This window comes from Schistocerca serialis, chromosome 5 (assembly GCF_023864345.2).
Source record: "Schistocerca serialis cubense isolate TAMUIC-IGC-003099 chromosome 5, iqSchSeri2.2, whole genome shotgun sequence".
In the NCBI taxonomy this organism is placed as follows: Eukaryota; Metazoa; Arthropoda; class Insecta; order Orthoptera; family Acrididae; genus Schistocerca; species Schistocerca serialis.
The window spans coordinates 811,636,507-811,661,361 of NC_064642.1; the positions used below are offsets into that span (position 1 = coordinate 811,636,507).

The 24,855-nt window shown below is 47.7% G+C and overlaps 1 protein-coding gene across 1 annotated transcript in view; it reads right to left on the minus strand.

Annotated features, from left to right (window-relative positions):
- The window catches only part of LOC126482242 (cell division protein ZipA-like), a 68,314-nt gene extending 44,051 nt beyond the window's left edge, over positions 1-24,263 (minus strand). The window contains exons 1-2 of the mRNA XM_050106221.1: positions 24,191-24,263; positions 20,772-21,054 (exon numbers count right to left, since the gene is read on the minus strand). Of these exons, the coding sequence (XP_049962178.1) occupies positions 20,772-21,054; positions 24,191-24,263 (356 nt within the window). The remainder of the gene's footprint in view (positions 1-20,771; positions 21,055-24,190) is intronic.
- Positions 24,264-24,855: the final 592 nt, after the last annotated feature.

Here is a 24,855-nt window from a genome sequence, read left to right on the forward strand (position 1 = left end):
TCCGTAAGACAAGAGAAATTTCAGTTAAACAACAGCCTTCACTTACACAAGTAAGTTAAAAAAAAGAAACAATAATAATTGAAATGATTACTGTTTATCACAATAAGTAGGCCGAAGCCACGCTTACGCCTGCAGGGGCCGCACTTAGAACTCAGTAGACAACAAGGCCCTTAAATTACGAACCTTTGCTTAATTCGTCTGTTACACCTGTGTGGGTCTTATTTAAGTTACACAACATCCAAGAACAAGAATCAATCCTCCGAGGCAGAGAGAAAATTTACAACCTTACGTTTTGGTTATCTTCCAATGAGTTTAAAGAAGTATGCAACCAAGTTACGCCAAGCTGACGATCGAGAGCAGTTAGTTACAGATAGAATTTAAACGTTGAAAACTGAAGTATGGTAAACGTAAAATCTCCCACCTGGCAGGATATCCGGAAAGCTTAACTTGTTTAGCATCAGCAGCTGGGATCGAAACTTCAGTGAGAGCTAACGGTCACCGGAGATGCCGTCCGGGTACAAGCGCAGGCCCAAGTACACGGGTACGTGCACGCAGGCAAGCGCCGCGTGAATTACAGAAGCCGAGGCTGTCTACATACACCATACACATTAAGACACAAAAGACATGAAGACCTTGTTGCCGGGGTCTTGACTTTAAAGTCCGAAGTAACGTAACGTTTGCTAAGCAATTGCTTAACTATTAACTTAAGGCTTAAATCTTTTAATTACATGGAGAAATTTTAACTGCAGTACTAAAACCGCTAATATAAAAGGATAAGACAATTGTTATAAATAGTAGGAGATTTACCAACAGACAACGAATGCTACTTTGATACTGCAGAATAACAGGTAAAAGCCTCGCGCGGACTTCAGGCTTAACAGTTATACATAAGATTGACGTTGCTGACCCATAAGATTGAAACCCACCTGAAATCTAGCTTTTGATGTTTCGACGTTCTGATGTTTAATCCAACACTGCTCAAAACTTACTACAGATAAAGATTACTTAACCCTTAACTGGTCTAGTGGGGTCTGACGGACCCCAGGACTTCTTTTTTTTTTTTTTTTTTTTTTTTTTTATTTATTTATTTATTTATTTTTTTTCTACGTGTACCTCTATATCTAGGCAACAGACGTCGCTGACGGTTTTGGTATTCTCTACGATAGAAATCAAAGCAGTTTTAGGACTGTTATACTTGTCAGGTGTATTGAAATCAGGAAAGGACGATGTTTCTAGCGTTTTTGCTTCAGATGGTACAGATAGAGAGATCTTCCGGGCCACTATGAGTGTCAAGAGATTCTTGCTCATTCTTGCTCATTCTTGCAGCCTTGCGGTTTGACTGTGCCCAGACACGAGCAGAGCGAAGGGAAACAGATAAACTTGCTCCTATTTGCGAAATTTGGGATGCATTCATCCATAATTGTATTTAGTATTTTGTTGTTGGAATCTTTGTTACTGTTTACGAAATGCTGGTAACATTTCAGGGACGATGCCCTTTTAAAATGCACATGCCTGAAAAACCTAATAAATGTGAAATGAAAGTTCTATGCCTTGCAGATTCCACGGACTTCTACATCAATAATGCTTTCATTTATATTGGGTCAGAAAGAGGTTTAAGTCCCATAGTGCTCAGAGCCATTTGAACCATTTGACCCAAAGTTCTAGGGGACTGATGACCATAGATGCTAAGTAGTTCTAACTAACCTAAGGACATGACACAACACCCAGTCATCACGAGGCAGAGAAGATCCCTGACCCCGCCGGGAATCGAACCCGGGTACCCGGGCGCGGGAAGCGAGAACGCTACCGCACGACCACGAGCTGCGGACAGGTCAGAAAGTGAAGTTCGCATAAATATGTCTGCCAACGCAAACAGTGCTGCGAATAAGTGAACCCATCAAAGGAACAAATCTTAATGTGACTGTTGACAATTGGTTCACCTCCATTGAACTTGCTGAGAAATTGTAAACACAGAAGCTCACCATCCTGGCAACAGTGACAGCCAACAAACGTGAAATTCCACAAGAATTCAAAACTAACCGGCCTAGACAAATTGGATCTACTCTCTTTGGACATACTGCAGACCTCACGCTTTGTTCACATGTTCCGAGGAAGAACAAAGCAGTTATTTTATTGTCCAGCATGCATCACGACCAGAAGATAACAGACTCTGGAAAACCTGAAATGATAATCAACTACAAGGGTGGGGCGGATACCCTTGACCAGCAAAATAGCATGGCTTATTTTACATGCACAATTTAATTGGGTAATCACACACAATTTATGTATATACGCATAGTTCATGTATTACACATTCACATTTAATAATATTATCTCACTTGACACGTAGATGAAAATAAGTTCACAAATAATTGCAAATCATTAGGGTTTCTCAGACCCCACTAGACTTCTAATGCAATTTTTTTTTCACCGGACCAGTTAAGGGTTAATGCGCACTGGTGTTTCCATTTATTGTTCCTTAGCTTTAAGTACCAACGTCAGAACCGGAGCGGAACAGTTCAAAGGCAAAACAAGTAAACATTCGTGTAACCCGAGACTAACTAGGAGATTCTAACAGACCAGCTGCCCACACAAGCTCTTATACACACATAAATAGAAATCACTCAAAAATATCAGCAAGTTAAACTCGATGCTTCAAATAGATAAGTTACAATAACTGCAAATAAAAACATCGGCTTTCAAATTCCACAGGCAAGGTTCACAGAGAGAATAAGCACAAAACGCATCGTAACTTCTTTAATACGTCACATGCCATTATTGAAAGCACTATACCTGCAGCTAACACCCAAATTGCACACGGCGAGAACAGGACAGGAAGCAAATTTTGGTGCGCTCTCCCTCCAAAACCCAGAAATCAGACACAATGGACGCTATTGTGCAAACGGCTGCGAGTACGCAAAGAGGGCGCAGTGGCCACCGTGTCAGCAGACCGGCCCCTCAGTCTATACGTGCTGCCGCCTTGTACCTACACCAACTTTGCAGCCGCCGCATGGGTCTCGCCTGTTCCAGCGAGAAACCGTGCCAATCTGTGCGGCAATCACGTATCCTACGGGGGCGTCAGTCAGTCGGAGGATCCAAAGACAGCATAACGCTCTCACAGCTCAACCTCCCCCACTCAAACCGAAGGACCGCAGAGGGCACCAACTCTCCTCTTCCACTGAGTGGAAATACGGGGATAAAGAACTAGCTGGCCTGTCGAACTTGGTTTACATGGACCTTAAAGGTTTTCCTAGCGGCGAGATCACACACAAGGAGGTTGACAAGACTAAGAAAGCTAACGACTGAACAAGGCCCAACACATTTTGGAGCTGACCGCCACCTACATTCAAGTTGCAGACAAAAACGTTATGCCCTACCGAACCTCAGAAGGGCAGCCTACCGTGATTGCAGCATTCCTCCTGACGTTGAGAGATAACGTGATGTTATTTCTGGCCTGACGCCAATTCTGTTTGATGACGGGAGTGGCATGCTCAGGAGATCACATATTTTCCATAGTTCTGCAAGCGGCGAATCAAAAGGGTAAGCAAACATCAATTCCGCTGGCACTGCGTTAGAGGCCCCATGATGGGCTGAGTTAAAGGCAAAATTAACTCACTGTGAGGATTTAGCCCATTTCGTTTTAGGTTGGGCACAGAGGTCGCTCTTGTCATTTACTAAGTTACTACTGACATGATGAGAAAATGAAGGCTGAGGATAATTCGGGGTAGTAATAATATGCTGGATGGCATTATTAAAACAGAAACGTTTAAGATCCCTAGAAAGGAGTGCTGAAGCATTATCATTCTCAAGGGCCATATGGGGTCCAAACGAAGAAAATATAACAGATAAATGGCGTTTAGTAAGCCAGGCAGTCACTCTGGTGCTAGGAATCTACCCAACAAAATGAGAGAAAACATCGCCAGCAACTACAACACAATGGTTCCCAGCCTTAGTATGCGCAAGAGTACCCTCGTAATTAATAGATAATTTAAGATTCCAGCAGTCCCTTACACAAATAAGAGCGTCGTTAACCACCTTGCAAAGCCCACACACATTATCCAAACGGCGAACATCCTTGTACAATGTTGAACAGGTGAGATGTAAAAATCCTTGACTAAAATTCGAGAACATGCCGAGTGCCAACCTACCAAGGAATTCTGAAAATGTTGGAAGACGATGGGAATGAGTTCAATGGGTAAACAAATTTTAGGCTCAGGAGGCCTACTGACTTTATTACGCAGTATACCCTTTCATAGGATATAACTGGGAATCTGTTAGACAGCTAACAATCACTTCCTAATTGGGCCAAAATGGTGATCTCGATCCTGCTCGAGCCAGAGCTCAGTCAAGAGCTGAGGTACCTCAGTCGCAACACAGGATTTGGCGGCTGATGACTTGTTGGATAGTCTGCCTGCCTGCAATCTCCCTCATCAAAAGAGCGATTAAGCGCATTGGCCTACTGATTTGTCCGTGCCTCTGTTGACGACTTTAACCCGGAACGTGGATATGCGAACAGCCAACCTGCTTATCCTGCCCATTTTCCTGCGGCACGCAAAGGCTCAGTCCAGTGCCTGTTTGTCGGTTTCCAATTTAGCCTCCCTGTGCTCGAGCCAAAATTTGAATTTATCGAGAGCAAACAAGACAGCCAAGGCGGTATCTATCCCCCCTCCCTGCGGGTCTGGAGAAAGAATAGGCCTGAGGTATTCCTGCCTGTCGTAAGAGGTGACTAAAAGGAGTTTCAACCGTTTCGGCCTTCCTTGTGATGGTCCTCCTTGGGGTTTGACCTCCATTTTTCAAAATCCTACCGAAGTACGAGCCTTTTGGGGAAGGACGCCTTATGTGGTGTATCACTGGTCCTCCGTGCACTAAGACCTTGGCACTCGGCATTGTAACAGCGTTGTATCCACACCCACTATTCAACAAATTGGGCCTAAACGCCTGATGGGTTGCACAAGTAACGCCCCTAGTGCGTCCCCATCTGCACCTACGATCATGATGGACTTTCCATGGCACCCGAAATCCAGCACAGTAGCCAGCCCGTTGTGGTGGGGTCGTCATGTACCCTCTAGGTTGTAGCCCCCCTGACTACACAGGGATCGTACTGCCGATACCTGAGCTGCCCACGTTGGCCAAGGAGTAGATGCCCGTCTCCTTGGGGCATCAGGACTCCCAGCAACGGTCATCCTGCCAGGTGGCCCTTGCTGAGGCTGGGTGGCGCCCATGGGGAGAGCCCGTGGTCGGAGTGGGTGGTATCGGGGCGGACGTTTCGCAGATGAAACGTCAACATGTATCAGGTCGCTCTGCGGCCGAGTCTTTTAAAAAGAAGGGTACTGTCTCTGGTTCTGGTTCTCCTGCCCTTTCCCCCTTGGCCACTCCTTGGGAGGAAGGACAGGCCCGCCGGCTTGGGGCGAAGTACTTCCCTCGCTTTTCGGTCTGTTCTCGGACCGATGGGCGGACGTTCGCCACCTCCAAGCCCATGTTCTTTGTCCAGCACATCGAGGACATCTTCGGGGAAATGTAGGCTCTCAGTAAAATGCGTTCGGGGTCCATTCTTATAAAGACCACCTCCGCCACACAGTCGGCGGCGCTCGAGGCATGCGACCGACTAGGGGACATCCCAGTGTCCATTGTCCCGCATCTGGCACTGAATAGGATGCAGGGGGTTATTTTCCATCGTTACCTCCTGCTGCATTCTGATGAGGAGCTCAGGGCCAACCTGGAGCGCCGAGGTGTGGATTTCGAATGGCGAGTCCAGCGTGGCCCCCAGAGACCGTCACATCGACACTGGGGCCTTTATTCTCGCCTTTGAGGGGGACGTTCTCACGGAGAAGGTAAAGGTGATGTGCTACCGGTGCGACGTGCGACCTTACGTCTCACCTCCTATGCGCTGCTTTCGGTGTTTGTAAATTGGGCACATGTCGTCACGGTGTGAGGCTGAGTCCCTTTGTGGCGATTGTGGACGTCCTCTTCGTGAGGAACATATATGCACCCCACCACCTCGGTGCGTAAATTGTCCTGGCATCCACTCGCCTAGATCTTTAGACTGCCCCGTGTATCAGATGGAGAAGAAGATTCAAGAACTCAAAACTTCGGATCATCTCTCTCTCTTTCTGAGGCCAGGAAGAAGTATGACCGCCTCCATCAGGTGACGTTGACCACTTCGTTTGCCTCAGTCATGTCCACTCCTTCCACAGTATCCTCACCCCTATCCTGTCCCCCCTCCACCTCCTCACCAAATCCGAGGTCTATGCCTCCACCTCCCAAATCCCTCCCTTCCAAATCCCCCTCCCTCGCGGCCCCTGCCCCAGGGGCCACCCTTCCTCCTCCTCCCGCTCCACCACCTGAGAAGCGATCCTCTTCTCAGGCCGCCGCCTGAGAAACGATCCTCTTCTCAGGCATCCATCAGGGAAACGATCCAGACCCCAGCTTCCAAGGTCCGGCGTTCCAAAACGGACCCTGCGCGTGAGGACCTTCTTCGGGTCCAGCCCATCATCCCCGTGCCTCATCGGACTGCCAAGAAGGCCTCCAAGAAAGCCTTTTTCCCCCTCTCCACCCTGGCGCGTTTCGTCTGACGCTCCATCCGCGAGTCGCTGCTCCCGGCAGTCCTCATTTTCGCCGGGACGCTCTGCTGCCAGGCGCTCAGCTGGCCTCTCATCGGCGAATGATGCTGCCCCTCCTACGCAACCTGGGAAAGTGGTCGCAGCTGGCGACGACTCGATGGAACAGGATCCACCTCCCGCCAGTTGTAGCATTGTTCCCTTGGAACCTGGCCCTCTGCGGCCGTCGAGGTGACCCGCTCTTCACGTTTCGTTCCCCCTTTTTTCTGACTAGCGATGGCTTTGTTACATTGGAACATAAGAGGTATTCGATCTAATCGAGAGGAATTACAACTGCTCCTCTGCCTGCACTGTCCGCTCGTCCTTGGTCTCCAGGAAACCAAGTTGCGCCCAACTGACCGTATTGCTTTTACCGACTATACCTCAGAGAGCTCTGACCTCACCCCTGCGGACGGTGTTCCAGCTCATGGTGGGGTCATGTTGCTCGTTCGGGACGATGTCTATTACCATCCCATCCTGTTGACCACCCCACTCCAAGCAATAGCTGTCCATATTATTCTTTCTGCCTTTACTTTTTCCGTTTGTACCGTCTACACTCCATCGTCATCCGCAGTTAGTCGGGCTGACATCATGCACCTGATTGTTCAGTTTCCTCCGCCGTTTTTATTGTTTGGCGACTTCAATGCCCATCATCCCCTTTGGGGCTCTCCTGCATCCTGTCAGAGAGGCTCCTTCTTGGCGGATGTCTTCAACCATCTCAATCTTGTCTGCCTCAATACCGGTGCCCCGACTTTCCTCTCGGACTGTACTCATACCTACTCCCACTTGGACCTCTCGATCTGTTCTACCACTCTTGTCCTTCGGTTCGAGTGGTATGTCCTTTCTGACACCTATTCGAGCGACCACTTCCACTGTGTTGTGCGTCTCCTGCACCACACCCCATCCCCACGTCCTTCGAGCTGGAACATATCGAAAGCTGACTGGGGACTTCACTCCTCCCTGGCGACCTTTCCGGACCACGATTTTCTCAGTTGTGACAGTCAGGTCGAATACCTCACGGCTGTTATCGTCAATGCTGCTGAACGTTCCATTCCTCATACTACCTCTTCTTCACGTCGCGTTTCCGTCTCCTGGTGGAATGAGGCTTGTAGAGACGCTATCCGTGCTCGACGACGTGCTTTACGCACCTTTCGCCGCCATCCTACGTTGGCGAATTGTATTGGATACAAACGACTCAGAACGCAATGCCGTAGAGTCATCAAAGACAGCAAAAAATCTTGTTGTGCCTCTTTCACCAGCTCCTTTAACAGTTTAACGCCCTCTTCTGTCGTCTGGGGTGGCCTGCGCCGGCTGTCGGGCATTAAGGCCCACTCCTCGGTACCTGGCCTGACCTCAGGTAATGAGGTCCTTGTTGATCCTGTGGCTGTCTCCAACGCCTTTGGCCGCTTTTTCGCGGAGGTTTCAAGTTCCGCCCATTACCACCCTGCCTTCCTTCCCAGGAAAGAGGCAGAAGAGGCTCGGCGACCTTCCTTCCACTCGCTGAATCTGGAAACTTATAATGCCCCCTTTACTATGCGGGAACTCGAACGTGCGCTTGCACTGTCGCGATACTCTGCTCCGGGGCCAGATGCCATTCACGTTCAGATGCTCGCCCACCTTTCTCCGTCAGGCAAAAGTTTCCTTCTTCGTACCTACAATCGCGTCTGGACCAATGGTCAGGTCCCCATGCGTTGGTGTGACGCCGTCATTGTTCCTATACCCAAACCTGGGAAGGATAGACACCTTCCTTCTAGTTACCGCCCCCTTTTCTCTTACAAGCTGTGTCTGTAAGGTGATGGAGCGCATGGTTAATGCTCGGTTAGTTTGGATTCTTTAATCTCGACGGCTACTTACCAATGTTCAATGCGGCTTTCGTCGCCGCCACTCCGCTGTTGACCACTTTGTGACCTTGTCGACATTCATCATGAACAACTTTTTGCGAAGGCGCCAAACGGTAGCCGTGTTCTTCGATTTGGAGAAGGCTTATGATACCTGTTGGAGAGGAGGTATCCTCCGCACTATGCACAGGTGGGGCCTACGCGGTCGCCTGCCCCATTTATTGATTCCTTGTTAACAGATCGAAAGTTTAGGGTACGTGTGGGTTCCGTATTGTCCGACGTCTTCCTCCAGGAGAACGGAGTGCCTCAGGGCTCCGTCTTGAGCGTAGCCCTTTTTGCCATAGCGATCAATCCAATTATGGATTGCATTCCACCTAATGTCTCAGGCTCTCTTTTTGTCGATGACTTCGCGATCTACTGCAGTGCCCAGAAAACATGCCTCCTGGAGCGCTGCCTTCAGCGTCGTCTAGACAGCCTATACTAATGGAGCGTGGCAAATGGCTTCCGGTTCTCTGAAGAGAAGACGGTTTGTATAAACTTTTGGCGATATAAAGCGTTCCTTCCGCCATCCTTACATCTCGGTCCCGTTGTTCTCCCATTCGTGGAAACAACTAAGTTTCTAGGGCTCACACTAGACAGGAAACTTTGTTGGTCTCCGCACGTCTCTTATTTGGCGGCCCGTTGTACACGTTCCCTTAATGTCCTCAGAGTTCTTAGTGGTTCATCTTGGGGAGCGGACCACACTGTCCTGCTTCGCTTGTATCAGTCCATTGTCCGATCAAAGCTGGATTATGGTAGCTTCATCTACTCGTCTGCTCAGCCGTCCCTCTTACGCCGTCTCAACTCCATCCACCATTGGGGGTTACGTCTTGCGACCGGAGCATTCTACACTAGTCCTGTCGAGAGTCTTTATGCTGAAGGTGCCGAATTACCATTGACCTACCGGCGCGATGTACTGCTTTGTCAGTATGCCTGCCGGCTGTTGTCACTGCCCGACCACCCCTGCTATCAGTCCTTCTTCGCAGATTCTCTCGACTGTCAGTATGGGTTGTATGTGTCTGGCCTGCTGCCCCCTGGAGTCCGCTTTCGTCGCCTGCTTCGACAATTGGATTTTGCCCTCCCTACTACCTTCAGAGAGGGTGAGAGCCCGACACCACCGTGGCTCCAGGCTCCGGTTCATATTTATCTCGACCTCAGCTCGCTCCAGGAGGGTACACCGGCTGCAGTGTATTGCTCTCGGTTTGTCGAACTTCGTGCGCGACTTGCCATTCACGCCTTTATTTACACTGATGGCTCCAAAACTGATGATGGTGTCGGCTGTGCCTTTGTCGTCGAGGCCGTCGCCTTTAAATACCAGCTCCTCGACCAATGTTCCAGCTTTACGGCCGAGCTTTTTGCTCTCCATCAGACCGTTCAGTATGCCCGCCGCCACCGCCATTCATCGTATGTACTCTGCTCTGACTCACTCAGTGCTCTTCAGAGCCTTGGAGCTCCCTATCCGGTCCATCCCTTGATTCAGCGGATCCAGCAGTCCCTCCATTCTTCTGCTGCTGATGGCTCTCCTGTCAGCTTTCTGTGGGTTCCCGGCCATGTAGGAGTGCCTGGGAATGAAGCTGCTGATGCTGCAGCCAAGGCTGCAGTCCTCCTGCCTCGGCCAGCCTCCCATTGTGTCCCGTCATCTGACGTTGGTGGAGTTGTTTGTAAGAGGCGAGAGGAGGTCCTTCTGACCAGGTTGCGGATTGGGCATTGCCGGTTTAGCCACCGCTACCTGCTCTCTGGTGACCCAGCCCCGCAGTATCCTTGTGGTCATGCATTAACAGTGCGCCATGTTTTATTGTAGTGTCCTCGCTTTAGTCAATCTCGTGTTGTCCTGTCTCTGCCATCTAATTTACAGGATATTTTAGCTGATGACGCTCGAGCAGCTGCTCGTGTAGTTCGTTTCATTATTTTGACTGGCTTGTCCAACGACATCTAACTCTTTCACTTACTTTATCTGCATCTCTGTAAGAACTTTCTGGTGCCCCTTCCCCTCTTGTGTTTTACTAGATTCTATGTGCTCTAACAATTGGGACTGGGCGCTGATGACCTCAGTAGTTGAGCGCCCTTAAACTCCCCCCCTCCCACACCCCCAAAAAAAGAAAAGGCGGTATCTTAATAGCGTCCAAGGAAACAAGATGACCTAAGAACTAAATCTGCTCACTAGCAAGCATGACATTTGAAAGGTTTAAAGGTCAAACCGGGTGAACGAAGTCTTCATTAACACTTGCTCAAGATAAAAAACGTGGTCCTCAAAAGGGCGACAATAATTGACATCATCTAAATAATTGTAAACACACACGAACTTAAGATCCCCCCAGGATATCGTTCAAAAGGGGTGAAAGGAAAGCAGCGCCAGTGGCGAAGCCAAACGGAACCTGGTTAAATTCGTACATGTTCCAGTCTGTGCAAAAGCAGTAACCTATTTAGATTCATCACTCAGTGGTAATTGGTAGTACGCTTGATTCAAGTCAAGCACCTATAAAACACAGGCGCCGGCAAACCAAATAAGAGTTTTTGTATGAAGCCCTTGCCTGACCTCTACAATTATCTTCTCATTGAGAACTCTATAGTCAACAACAGCCACAACACTGTCGTGTAGGCACTAAAAATATAGGCGAAGCACACGGGGAAGTGGACGATCTAACAACCTCGTTGCGCAACATATCATCGACCTTCCGCCTCAATATCTTCATTTTGGGAGGCGAAGGACGGTAAGGGGCATGGCGCACTGAATGGTGACAGTGAGACGAATCTCGTACTGGATTTTACCAGTCACCACCAAACGCTCCGTTAGCACAGCAGGAAATTTATCTTAGACTGCCCTTAATTGGGTTCAAATGGCTCTGAGCACTATGGGACCTAACGTCTGAGGTCACCAGTCCCCTAGAACTTAGGTTAGCTAGGTTTAGGTATTTCTAAGGACATCACACACATCCATGCCCGAGGCAGGATTCGAACCTGCGACCGTAGCAGCCGCGCGGTGCCAGACTGAAGCGCCTAGAACCGCTTGGCCACCGCGGCCGGCCCTTAATTGGGTAGCTTGCTTGTCATCAAAATGATTTACTGAAAATCAGACCGTTCTGTACTTAAAGAATTGTTCTTGCAAATTTCAGAACAACATCAGAGTGCTATGTAACAAGACGAACGGATTTTAAAATAAAAGGTATTGCTGGCAATATGTAAAACTAAACCAGTCACATCCCAATAGTAAGGACCGAGCGATGTGGCGCAATGGTTAGCACACTGGACTCGCATTCGGGAGGACCACGGTTCAATCCCGCGTCCTGCCATCCTGATTTACGTTTTCTATGATTTCCCTATATCGCTCCAGACAAATGCCGGGATGGTTCCTTTGAAAGGACATGGCCGACTTCCTTCCCCGTCCTTCCCTAATCCGATGAGACCGATGACCTCGCTGTCTGGTCCCCTCCACCGAACAACCCAACCCAAGAGTCAGGTTGAAGACTGTCAGTCAGCGTTTTTTCTTGGCCGCTTCGATTATTTGTGCTAAGGAATCAAACTCCCATGCATGTGTCCAACCAGGGGCAACTCTTGGCCATTTGCCACGTGAGATCCCTGGGAGGTAGCTTTCATGGGGGTGGATTCACAGAAATTGCGGAACTCGAGCTACCACTCGGAATCAAGCAGTGAGACAGAACTACCCGACACCAACAGTCACGGACACTATAAATACGGACACAGCGGGCAGAAGATTCACCCAGAGAAATTCCGGCCCTCACCTCATGGCGTCAACTGCTAGGCCTGGGCCCCCACCTAATAACATATCCACACACCAAGAGATTTCGGGCTCCACAACGAAAAGAACTCTCTCACTTGGCAATCCACGAGATGAACGAAGACCATCACTTCTAGAAACCACGGACGCAGATTGAGAACCCTTATTCTGCTCGCACTGCTCGTCAGCAAACCTGAAGCCCTCACTAGTCGCAAGTACCCGATTAAACTCGGCAAAGGTTACCGATTTATTAGCGAATTGCAAACACAACCCATCTTCCGGCCTGATGCCTTCCAAAATGTTAGTGAATAGGATAGCGTCTCTATTATTTATATATGAGACAGCAACAGCCACGTGAACACGCTCAGTATATTGTATCCCCATCTCATTAAAACCTTGAACTTGGGAATAATAAAGGCGCTCGAGTTTTTAGTCAATACCCGTCGGTACCTCGTTCTCTACCTATTCGGCCCCTAAGTTGATACAAGAAGCTTTGATTTACAAGGACACTACACAATAAATTCTCTACAAACCTCAAGACAAAGGATACCGCAAGGAAAGAATAACACAATTACAAACTTGTGATGCATCAGCGTGACGCTCCAAACGTAAAGTCGTGGACAAAACGAGCGAGGCCCCACGCCTTTTTAAAGCTGTGCGGATCAGCATAACGAAGTCTGCTACACAGCATAACAGGCAAGGCGACCAAGTGTTTCACACCTGTGCATAGTATGTTGGTAATTGACTACGTTCGGGGAGTTCTTCAAACTGTTTTCAATCATGTGTAAGGCTACATTAATGCTGATCAGTATGTTAAACACAAGTAAGTATAAGGTACAAATGAAAGAAGAATTAAAATGAATTGTACTAATAAAAATGAATTTCAGCTTGTCGAGATAACATAACCGTTTTAGTAAGACAAAGTACCCCAGATCGTTACGAATTAGCAAAATAATATGAGCATTTTGCCGCGAAACGGTGTGTGTCAACGTTCAGACCAGTCATACTGGGTTACCGCTGCTGACCTACCATCAAAGTGTGCAAATTTAGCAATGCGTGAAGATTCACAACGAAATTCAGTTAAAAACATTCAGTGCCATACTAAAGTTGATTCATTTATTTACAGAAGCGGAAAAAGGAGGCAGAATCAAGTATGAAATTCTACAAGAGTTTCATATTGACATCCACAGGGCGCCGTTACAGAACAAATGTAGCAATAAAACGTATTAGAGGCACGAGAATTTCTTAAAATTGCTTTACTGATCGTCTATCTGCCTCCATCGAGATTAGAACCGAAAACAAACCAGAGCTATTCCAGTAGCAAACACCTTTCACCACGCTTGCAGACAACCCAGGCAAACAGCCCTCTATTATTATCCTAGAGATGAAAAAGCCGGCAATTTCGCAATGAAAATGGCAAAATGATCTGCAGTTCCTATTACATAGAGCTTTCTGGACTAAAAAAACATGAATTTTCTACCTTAATGTCATGTCATCGCTTATGTGACAATCATTCGGGATGTTTATCGAAATAACAGAACACTGTTGTTAGCGAGTAAATGTAGTAGGCCAGTTCTGCACAACCGCAGGAAATAAACGGCTAAATAATGGAGACTTCTAAACATTGTGGAATACGTTTACCAGCTAGACTCGCCACATCCAGAAAACGTTCATTAGCCGAAGTGTTCCTTAAGCTATCTAGCAATGGGAATGCTCGGTGGCATTAATACTGGGATCTGAATTACCACGGGTATAGGCAAATGGATTTTATTTGCATTCCTGTAAACGTGATTTGGATTGAAGTCGTAGCTACGATTAATATGCTGATGTATCGACTGCAACTAGAACATTTCGAATAAAGAGTACGGAATTATTTATGCTGCCGTCATCTTCAGTAACCGTCGTAGCTATTTTCGTTGTTAGGATTTCGTCACATAAATCGGTACAAATGGAACCCTACTAGACCATCTATCTGTCTACCCAACTCTTAAAATCAGTTTACCTCGAGTGTGGGTAGACATAATAAGCGGAAATGTATCGCACTTCTTGCGGTATACTGTCCCTTGGTGGTGTAATAAGGTGAACTATGTCAACGTAATCTGAAGATAGGGCCGTTTATGTAAAGAAAACTTACGCGAAAGGTCAAAAAATCGCTCTACGAACTATGCCACTTCGGTAGTAAGTCCCATAGACCTAGAACTACTTAAACCTACATAACCTACGGACATCACACACACGGTGCCCGAGGTATGATTCCAACCTGCGACTGAAGCGACAAGAACAGTTCGGCCACCGTACCCGGCGAAACCCTTTTCACCTCATGTATAATGATTATCCTCACAAGACAGTGTATATTAACAGTATTCGCCAGCAACTGAGATCGTTTAATCACGGAACTTTTACGAAGCTACATTCAAATTTTGTTCGATGTTGTCTGCAATATCCACTTACAAACACCCTAGGAAAGTCGTATGCGATATCCACTTCTGAAGACGCTGGCGGATACTGCAGTGCCATAACAAGTAGTTAAGAATTTATTTTTATTGGTCCATGCATGACTCTTTATTTCAGTATCAATTTGACGCACCTAGGTGTATATTCAATTTTTGTTCATTATTTTCAGCCACAGCAAACAGCTTTGATACTCAAATCAAATGTCACTCACATGTCGCAATTACAGCATAATTCCGTTGTTACATCTACATGACTACATCTACAGGATTTCTTTGCAATCATGACTTACGTTCCTGGCAGAGGGTTGATCGAACTACCTTCGGACTATTTCTCTACCGGCCCACTCATTAACAGCGTGCGGGCAAAAGGACCACTTGCACGGGAAGAAATGACCATAATAATAATGTAATTCAGGGCTCGTGAGCAATGATGTAAGTTCCCGACGAAATAATGTTTCGACCTTCAGAACAGATGTTGGTGATTGAAATTGGTAATCTTCTCTTTCACCTGATATATAATAATGAACAGTAAGTTTCTCTTACATAAACAGTCTTTAACACAGGAGAAATATCGGTTTCAACAACCACCTTCACTTATACAGGCAAATTTAAAAACGGAACAATAACTGAAATAATTACTGTTTATCACAATAAGTAGGTCTAAGCCACTCTTACCCCTGCGGGGACCACTCCTAAAACTGAGTAGACAACAAGTTAAAGTAACCACACAATTCATGCAGCCGTAAGGCCCTTAAATAAGACCCATTCGAATTAAGTAAATATTCGTAATTTAAGTTACACAACAACCAAGAACAAAAATTAGTCCAAGTGAAGCAAACCAAGCGCTCAATCACGTGTGAGATAGAGGCGAGCGAGTGCGTCGTGACTTACCCCAGGTCATTGCTAGTAGCGCCACGTCACCTTAACGCGTCTGAATGTAGCGCACAAGTATTGGACCACAATTTAGTATAAAATTGAAAATCAAAGTTAATGTTTAAAACTTTATTACACTAAACTATAATTTAACAATGTTCCAAATACCAAGTCTTGATGTTCTTAACTTAATAGTTTACGGAAAAATGCCGTTTAACAGAAAAATCAGAGGCGCTAAATAATGACGCTAGGAAGCCAGAATTTGGTCATAAGGTGCAGTTAGAAGTTATAAATAAGTGATGCTGGTTTCCAAAATCATAGAACAAACATTATCGCCAGAATCTACGTTTTTCAGAAAAATCAGAGGCGCTAAATAATGAACTTAGAAATTTGAAAATTTGTTTTGTTTTTCAGTACACCCAAAAAATAAGTGTCCACGTTAATCTACCTCTTATAGTTTTTGAGTAAATATAAACTAATTATCTAACCTAAATATTGTAGATTAAGTAATTGAAATTTTAATGTTAGAGGATTTTTGTTAAACCAGATGATCGAATATATCAAATAATAGAGCTACACAGAGTTTAAGACTTAACATAAATAGCAGCTGATGTGTCTTAGCAAAGTTATGGTTCAGAGGTAACAATCTACCGATAGTTCCACTAAATAAATTCTATTAAGCAAAGTTTTCATTCTAGCAAGCTGATACTTTCTACGTGCTTTCAAACTGTTTACCTGCATACCAGCAAAAATTACGAAGTTTATGAAGTAATTGGTAACTATATTATTAAAGATTATATGCCCGAGATAGCGGTCGTTTGTAGACTGCCGCCGTATGCAAATAGACAGAGACAACAGATGTTTTCTCGGCAGTCCGCACCGGAACCTTAGAAATACAGCCTATGAAGCAGTAGAAAGGTTTCACTTCGCTCTCTGACACTGTGAGGTCCACCCCAGTTAAACGTCTGGTCGCGCTGTGCCTCGGATGACGTCACAGCCAAGCTGTGACAAGCGCGTATTTGGCAGTGAAAACGGATAGTGAATTCGCGAGGACTGTACACCGTCCTGGATCGTTTAGAATTCGGTAAAATAACTGTCAGTGTGCCGTCCGTGTGAAATTCAGTTCCACGTGGCAAGTGGGGAATTTATTTCCACTTTTATGCTTAGCATTAATTTTTGAACATTTATTGCGAACTTCCAATTGATGTTAGTAAGGGCGAAAAACAATCTGGTAAGAAGTTACCGTAGAGGTCACCTCTGAACTGCTAAAGGTGCTGTTGGATTAGAAAGACTTCAGTAAAACTTAGAAAATAATTCATAGTCCTGATATCGCAAAGAAATGGGAAATAGACACCTTTCTTTCAGTGGGCTGGACCGGAATGTGGTCATGCAGACCGGAAACTAAGGTCAGTATGTCTCCCTTAGCTTTAATCACGTGGGCCTGGCAACTAATTTGGTGGTCAGCCATAAAGACGGCATCAAAACTTAAAACAAGTAGAGTAAACCTTACTCGCCGCCCCACGCAAGAAAGAGGGAAAATTTCCAACCTTACGTCTAGTAAACTTCCAATGAGTTACAAGAAGTGCGCAACCACAAGAGGTCAAGCTAACTATCAAGAGTAGTGAATTACAGATGCAATTTAAACGTTCAGAAACTGAAATATGGTTAGTGTTCGCAAACTACTGTATGGAAATAGTCTTGGGTTCATTACGTTAGATGACAAGGCAGGGCAAGCTACAAAAGGCAGTCTCTTAAAATCACACACGAAACAGAATATCTGGAAAACTTAACTTGTTTAGCAGTTGCAGCTGGAATCAAAACTCCAGCAAGAACCTACTGCTACTGAAGATGAAGATGCCATCAGTAGTAGAGCAACGCTGGTGCCACCCCACCGTGCATTGTTGCCGTATTTATTCAAGATGGTGGGTACAAAATGGCTGTCATAGATGTGGCAACGTCACAGTGACGTCATTGTCGGCAGTTCCTATTTTTTCGGGAAATGGGTCAATTGGACTACCTCCACTAACCTAACTTTCGTCACCCATCGGCATATTGGCAGGAAAAGTACTCGGTCTGTGCTGGGTGGTTTGATAAGATGGACGTAACTCTATTTTATCCAGTGTGTTCACCACGAGGTCCAGTGTCCAACTGACCTAGTTTACAACAATGCCATGAGAGGGTGCTGTCGCCCCTCCCATCTCCTCTCCCGTGATGTAATACAAGATGGCAGTCTGGGGAGAAAAGGTGGGAGAAAGACTCAATCGGAGTCTAGCTGCTGGACTGGAAGGATAGATGCAAGTCTTTAACATTGTTTAATTAAACAGTATTCTACACTGCGTACAAAATAGCTTCAAATGATTCAGTACTAAACAGTAGCTCAATCCAGTTTCGACAACAACTGGTGGGTATTTTCGCTATTAGTCTAGCACTGGAGAGTTGCTGCAGCCAATCTCGCCAATAGCCCTATATGAGGAATTATAATAGGACAGAAAGCAATCACTGAAGTGCATGGTAGTAGGCTCCTGCCAATCTACAAGTGGACAGCTGCTGGTGGAAGGAACATAACGATATGTAAATTGTTCTTCTGCGTCTGTATTCTAACAGCCTGCATTACATACAGAACTCCTGTAGCAACATCATTGGAGATATTTCTACTTTTTTACGAGTCGCAAGCTGCATTTTAACCAACACAAACACGGAAAATTTATTGTACGATAATTTTAATGAATGTAGTGCCCGTTATCTTACCTGAAGACGGTGTCTCCTGGAAAAGAAAACTAACCAGACAGCTCAGGGTCACCTCCGGTCACCTGCAGTTTAGTCCAGTGCCATCTACCAGCTAAAGAGGCGGCCAGCTGGGCAGCTGCCACTCGCCTAAGGCCCTGATACTACTTTACTTTCGACCGCCCTGACAACTCCCTCCCCTCCCCTCCCCTCCCCCCCCCCCAACAGCTGCGTTACAATGCGCCCAACTCGAGAGCTAACTGCAGCCACAGCCATGATACTCCTCAGTTTAAAAAGAGAAATCTGAAAAGGGGACGTTTTTTCGTCAATACACCACGAATTTCTCATGCAGAATGTGGATTCCTCCTATTTATACAAGTTATTTTTCAAGAAAGCACTCCGCCATGAACCAAAAATTTCTTCTAAGGGCATGCTCTACCTCGGTCACAGGGTGCCTCCTCACTTTCGAATTCTCTATTAAAGTAACCGAATGGTTTGCCACATACAAAGTCTTTTACATCCTTTGGACTGCAGACCCACAACTTCCAAACGGGAAGGTTTTCACTGCCCTTGCTAATCGATGCTTTGAAAGCTCTCCGCTGCTGCTGCTGCTGCTGCTGCTGCTGCTGCTGAAGCTACTGCTGCCGCTGCCACTCCGTGCCTGCCGCCGTCATGTCCATGTAAACATCTCTTAATTTCCCCATCTTCGTTCTCTTTCCCTATCTCAGAAACACCGGTCGCCAGTAGGCCCCTCAGTCCACCATGGACACCTCCGCCACCTCAAACATATGTACCTCCCATTCCCATGCCGCCACCATTACCTCCTGGAGTGCCTCCTCTAGGTTTCACCTGTCTGCTGCTCCTCCCCTCCCCTGTATCCCCCCCTGTATACTGCCTCTGCTCCTACTCCTCCCCCTGCTCCCACTAATGCTCCTGCCCCCACTGTGGCTGCTGCCACCCATCAGGATGACTTTCTCACTCCCTACTCGGCCTGCTATGACTGCCCCTGCTTAGACTGCCCCTGCTTCCTCCACCTGCGCTCGAGTCGCACGCTGGAGCACCTACCTTCCTTAAAGTGCCTCCGCCTCACATATGGGGCCTGCCTAATGACTCCTCTCACTGCAACCAGTCCCTCACCCCTCATCCCTGGCCAAGTCCACCATAAAGCCCCCCAAATGCACGAGTGCTGATCTTACCTCCACACCCTCCTCCAAAATACCATAGCCCACCTCTCTTCCTTCTGACCCCAAAAGGACACCACCCCTCCTTCCGCCTCCCCAGCCCCAACCCTGTACATATTAGTCCTTTCCAACACCAATTCCTTGAAGCCCACATCCTTGCTGTAGAAATCTGCAACTATATCACCAGTCCCCTCATGACTCAGCTTATCCCCCACAGACTTTGTTCTTATCAAATCAACCTCTCCCTCTCGCCCTCCTTCCATACTGACCTCCTCTGGAAACTTCTGCATACCACCTTTTGCCCACAGGTCTCTCACACACTTCCTTACCTCCTCCTCTTCCAACCGGCCCTAACCCCCTCGTCCTCCAACACTCACTGCTGTGATCACAAAGCTCAGCCCTGTGGTCATGGATGTGGAAGTGTTGGTGGAATTGAATGGCCACCCTTCCCTGGAAACCTGCTCAGCCGGACGTATCCGTTTTTGTGGCGGCGTTCGTAGCGACAAACAATTCGCTGTAGGAACGGCTTACGAAGTCACCGCCACACTTTTAATAGCGGGCCGACCGGTCCGCTGGAACAGTGAACAGAAAGATGAAAACCCAAACACTCTGATGAAATAAAACTCGGTACTTATCTTTATTAACGAAGATACAGAAACACAGTAGTGAACTCCGTGTCTACAGAGATCTGTCTAGTTCGAGTCGGAGCGGCTAGGTCAGCGTCGGCTGACGACAAACCACAACTCTGCTGCGATGAACACACAACTGACTAGCAAGTACACAATTTGGTGGCGAGTATACAACTGAGCGGCGAATACAGAACTGTCCTAGCGCTCGCGACTCCAGCGCTTAAGAAACCAGAAGCCAGCGGTGGCGCGCGCAGACTTGCGGCGATTTCCTGTCTCGCTGGCGCTGCTTATGCGGACGGCGTCCGGACTTTGATGCTGCCAACCTTTTGGCAGCGGGCTCGGGTGGCATTACTGGCTAGGATATAACACTCCTCCCGCCCCCCAAATCGCCGCACCGTCGTTGAATAATGACGTGGCGAGCGTCGACGGCGGGGGAGGGGTCTGGCCGCAGGCGTAGCAGAAGACACAGGGGCGGAGACCGTTGTCGGTGGCAGTCCCCGATCCGCACCCCAGCATTGGCTGCGCGGGGCCTCGGGAAACACCGACTGAAAACCGAGGTCAGGGTGCACGCCTGTGACCATGGGCGCAGCTTCTGGTACTGGACGCGACGGGACGTCGGGACCCACGAAGAGAGGCAGCGTCTCCTGACGCTGCGTCGACGGCTGCTGAGTGGGCGCCAGACAAGGCGCTGCGGTGTCAGACTCCTTGGGGGTGCCCAAGGAAAGCGGCTGCAGGACAGGCTGCACAGCCACCGCTTGGGAAGGCGGCCCGGCTGAGGGGTCGACGTCCATCAGCTCCGAAGGCGGTGGCGACTGAAGAGGGACCGCAGGCGCCGGAGCGACCACCTGGGGCGCTCCCGGATGAAGCTGCGCGGGAGGCATCAACGGGACGGGCTGTCGGCGTGGTAGCGGCGACGGCTGCTGCTGCTGCCCTGGGGGCGGCAGCGAAGTCGGAAGGCGCGGCTGGAACCCGCCGCGGACCAAATCTGTGGACAAAGAACGAGCGGCAGAATCCGGGCGGCCAGCGCGGCGCAACTGGTTCTGATGCCTCCTGTGCAGCCCAGTAGCACCTTGAACAGTATATAAACCGCGACCCTGGACACTTATCACGGTACCACGTTCCCAACGACGGCGACCGTGATAAACTCTGAAAAAAAACGGCGTCGTTGCGCTGAAAACGCGTGCGATGCTCAGAAGCGGCGGGTCGATCCGGGGGGTGCAACAACCGTAGTAGGGTGCGATGACGACGGCCGTGGAGAAGCTCCGCAGGCCAAGGGCCGTCGCGTGGCGTGGTCCGGTACGACGACAGGAACGTGATGAGGGCCTGCTGACGAGAGTGCGTAGCACGAAGGCGGTCCATATGATCCTTGAATGTGCGTACAAAACGTTCCGCTGCACCATTCGATTGAGGGTGGAACGGCGGAGTAAGAACATGGCGAATGCCATTGGCAGAACAAAAACTGTCAAATTCAGCAGAGGTAAATTGTGGACCATTGTCAGACACTAAAACTTCTGGAAGACCCTCAATACAAAAAATTGAAGTCAGCGCCTGTATAGTTTGTGCAGACGTTGTAGACTGCATGGGCACAACAAACGGAAAATTACTAAATGCATCTATCACGACGAGCCAACGAGAATGCCAATATGGACCAGCGAAATCAATATGTACTCGCTGCCAGGGACCGGCAGGGCGTGCCCACTCAAAATAGCGTTGAGGCGGAGCAGCTTGGTGTTCGGCACACGTCGAACAATCTGTAGACATCTGCGTAATCTGCTTATCAATGCCAATCCATGTACAATGACGGCGGGCAAGCTGCTTGGTGCGGACCACTCCCAAATGACCTTGATGCAACAAGTCGAGGACCATGGATTGGAGCACTTGGGGAACCACTAAACGAAGCTGGTCATTCTCGGTGCGTAACAGCAAAACTCCGTGCGAAACAGACAACAGATGACGTTGCGGATAATAGCGACGAACCACAGGATCCGATACGTCCTTTGCCTTGGACGGCCAACCACGTTGAACAAAACGTAATAGTAAACTCAGATGAGGGTCCGTAGCTGTCTCACGTGCCACCTGACGATAATCAATCGGAAAATCCCGGAGGGATTGATGCTCATCGGCGTCAATCTGATGGCAAGAGTCGTCAGAGGAATCGAAGACATCATCCGCAGCAATCGGCAATCTAGAAAGCGCGTCAGCGTTTGCATGCTGAGCTGTAGGGCGATACAGTATCTCATACTGGTATTGTGATTACAAAAGAGCCCAACGTTGTAGTCTCTGAGCTGTCCGCTGAGGAACTGGTTTAGACGGATGAAACAGTGACGTCAGGGGCTTGTGATCTGTTACTAAATAGGATGGTCTACCATAGAGGTAGTGATGGAATTTTGTGACACCGAACACAATAGCCAACGCTTCCTTGTCCAATTGGCTATAATTACACCGAGCTTTGTTCAGCAATTTAGATGCGAACGCAATAGGACGTTCGGTGTTACCGACTCGGTGAGACAACACAGCACCGAGGCCGAAAGAAGAGGCATCACAAGCTAACACCAGAGGCTTGTTAGGATCGTAATGGACCAGACAACGATCATTCAATAAAGCCTCTTTAAGCTGCTGAAAGGCTGATTGGCAATCAGCCTTTAAGCTGCTGAAAGGCTGATTGGCAATCAGCTGACAACACAAACGGAACATTCTTACGGCGGAGACGATGCAACGGTGCAGCAATCTGTGATGCATTAGGTATAAACCTAATTTAATATGTCAATTTGCCAAGAACTGCTTGCAATTCCTGCAGATTGCGAGGGGCGGGCAAATCACGAATAGCTGCTAAATGTGACTGGGAGGGATGAATGCCTTGAGCATTAATAACATGCCCCAGATACTCCATCTCCGTAAGGAAAAATGAACATTTATCAATGTTGCAACGTAGGCCTGCCTGAGAACACTGTAAACAAACACTCCAAATTACGGAAATGTTCAGCAGGCGTCCGACCGGACACAACAATATCGTCTAAATAGTTGCAACACGATGGCACATTAGCCAGAAATTGTGACAAAAAACGCTGAAAAACAGCTGGAGCTGACGCACAACCAAAAGGCAAACGCAAGAAAAGGAATAACCCCAACGACGTGTTTATGACAAAATACAGTTGTGATTGCTCGTCGAGGGGCAATTGCAAATATGCTTCACGGAGATCAATTTTGGAAAAGAAACGAGCTTCCCCTAACTTATCCATCAGCTCGTCCGGTCTAGGCAAAGGAAAAGAATCAATGACGGTCTGAGGATTAACTGTCGACTTAAAATCAGCACACAAACGTAACTTGCCAGACGGTTTCTTTATAATAACTAAGGGAGAAGCCCACTGGCTCGCTGAAACGGGTTGAATAACACCGTTGTTTTGCCAACGACGAAGTTCATCTGCTACAGGTGCCCGGAGGGCGTGAGGCACTGGACGAGCACGAAAAAATCGAGGCTGAGCATTATCTTTTAACGTAATATGAGCGGCAAAGTTCGCAGCACAACCTAGTTCGTCTTTAAATATGTCACTGTATCGTTTACACAAATCGGTTATGCTGTCTTGCGGAACAACAACAGAATTAATTTGCAACACATTGTCTTGGATAGACAGGCCAAACAAGTCAAAACAGTCTAATCCGAAAATGTTTACACTGTCTGTAGCGCGGAGCACTGTGAATGAAACTGTTTTTGTAATGCCACGGAATGTGGCTGGCACGCTACATACACCTAACACAGGAATTTGTTCTCCACTATAAGTAGCCAAAGAATGTTTTGCCGCTGAAAGTTTAGGGCGGCGTAGCACTATTTATGAGAGTCACAGACGCACCAGTGTCTAATTGAAAATTGAAGGTCTTATCCTGGATGCGTAGCTTCACAAATAGTTTATTACACTGTCTCTGGATCGGTGCAGTGGAGGCGGAAGACACAAAATCAGCGCGTTTAGCGCGTGTTCGCTGCTTACAACTCGTGGGTTGGGCGGGTGGAACAACTACTCCCGCTTCACTTGCAGTCTGTACATTACGTTTTACAGCGTTTGAATTACGCTGGGGTCGCATAGCAGAGGGCTGGGTGGGTGGCTTATTGCGAACAAGTTTATTACCCACACGGACCGTGGAAGAGTCTTTAAACGCGACCTTCTGGGCGGGCTGGCTTTGAAGAACATGAATATCCATGGGCTGGGCAGCACTAGAATTGTCCTTGCATTTACGCAAACAAACAGTCTGGATGTGTCCTTTCCTTTGACAAAAGTGACAAACCGCGTTTCTTAACGGGCAACGTTCACGAGGATGAGCAAGAACACACTTAGGGCAAGACTTAACTCTATCATTTTGCACACGCGGCTGACGAATGTGTTTAACATGACGCGGCCGGCTAGTGTTTACAGTCTGACTCTGCCGGTGGGGCCGCGGGCGTGACATAACTTGCTTAGCACAGGCAATTTGAGAAATACATGGCTGATCTAACTCACACTCAGCATAGTCAAAAGTATCTTGGGCTTCAATGATGTTCATCACAGTCTCTAATGACGGGTCAGGCAACTTTAAGATAGCAGCACGAATACGAGAATCTGCAATGTTTTGAGTAATAGCGTCTCGTAACATGACATCACTGTAGGAAGCTCCACACACACAATTAAATCGGCACTGACGGATGAGGCCCCGTAAATTTGTTAACCACTGTTTATTAGATTGATGTGGCAGTTTCTTTAATCTGAAGAACTTGAATCTGGCTGCTGCCACATGAAATCGCGACTCGAAATACTCA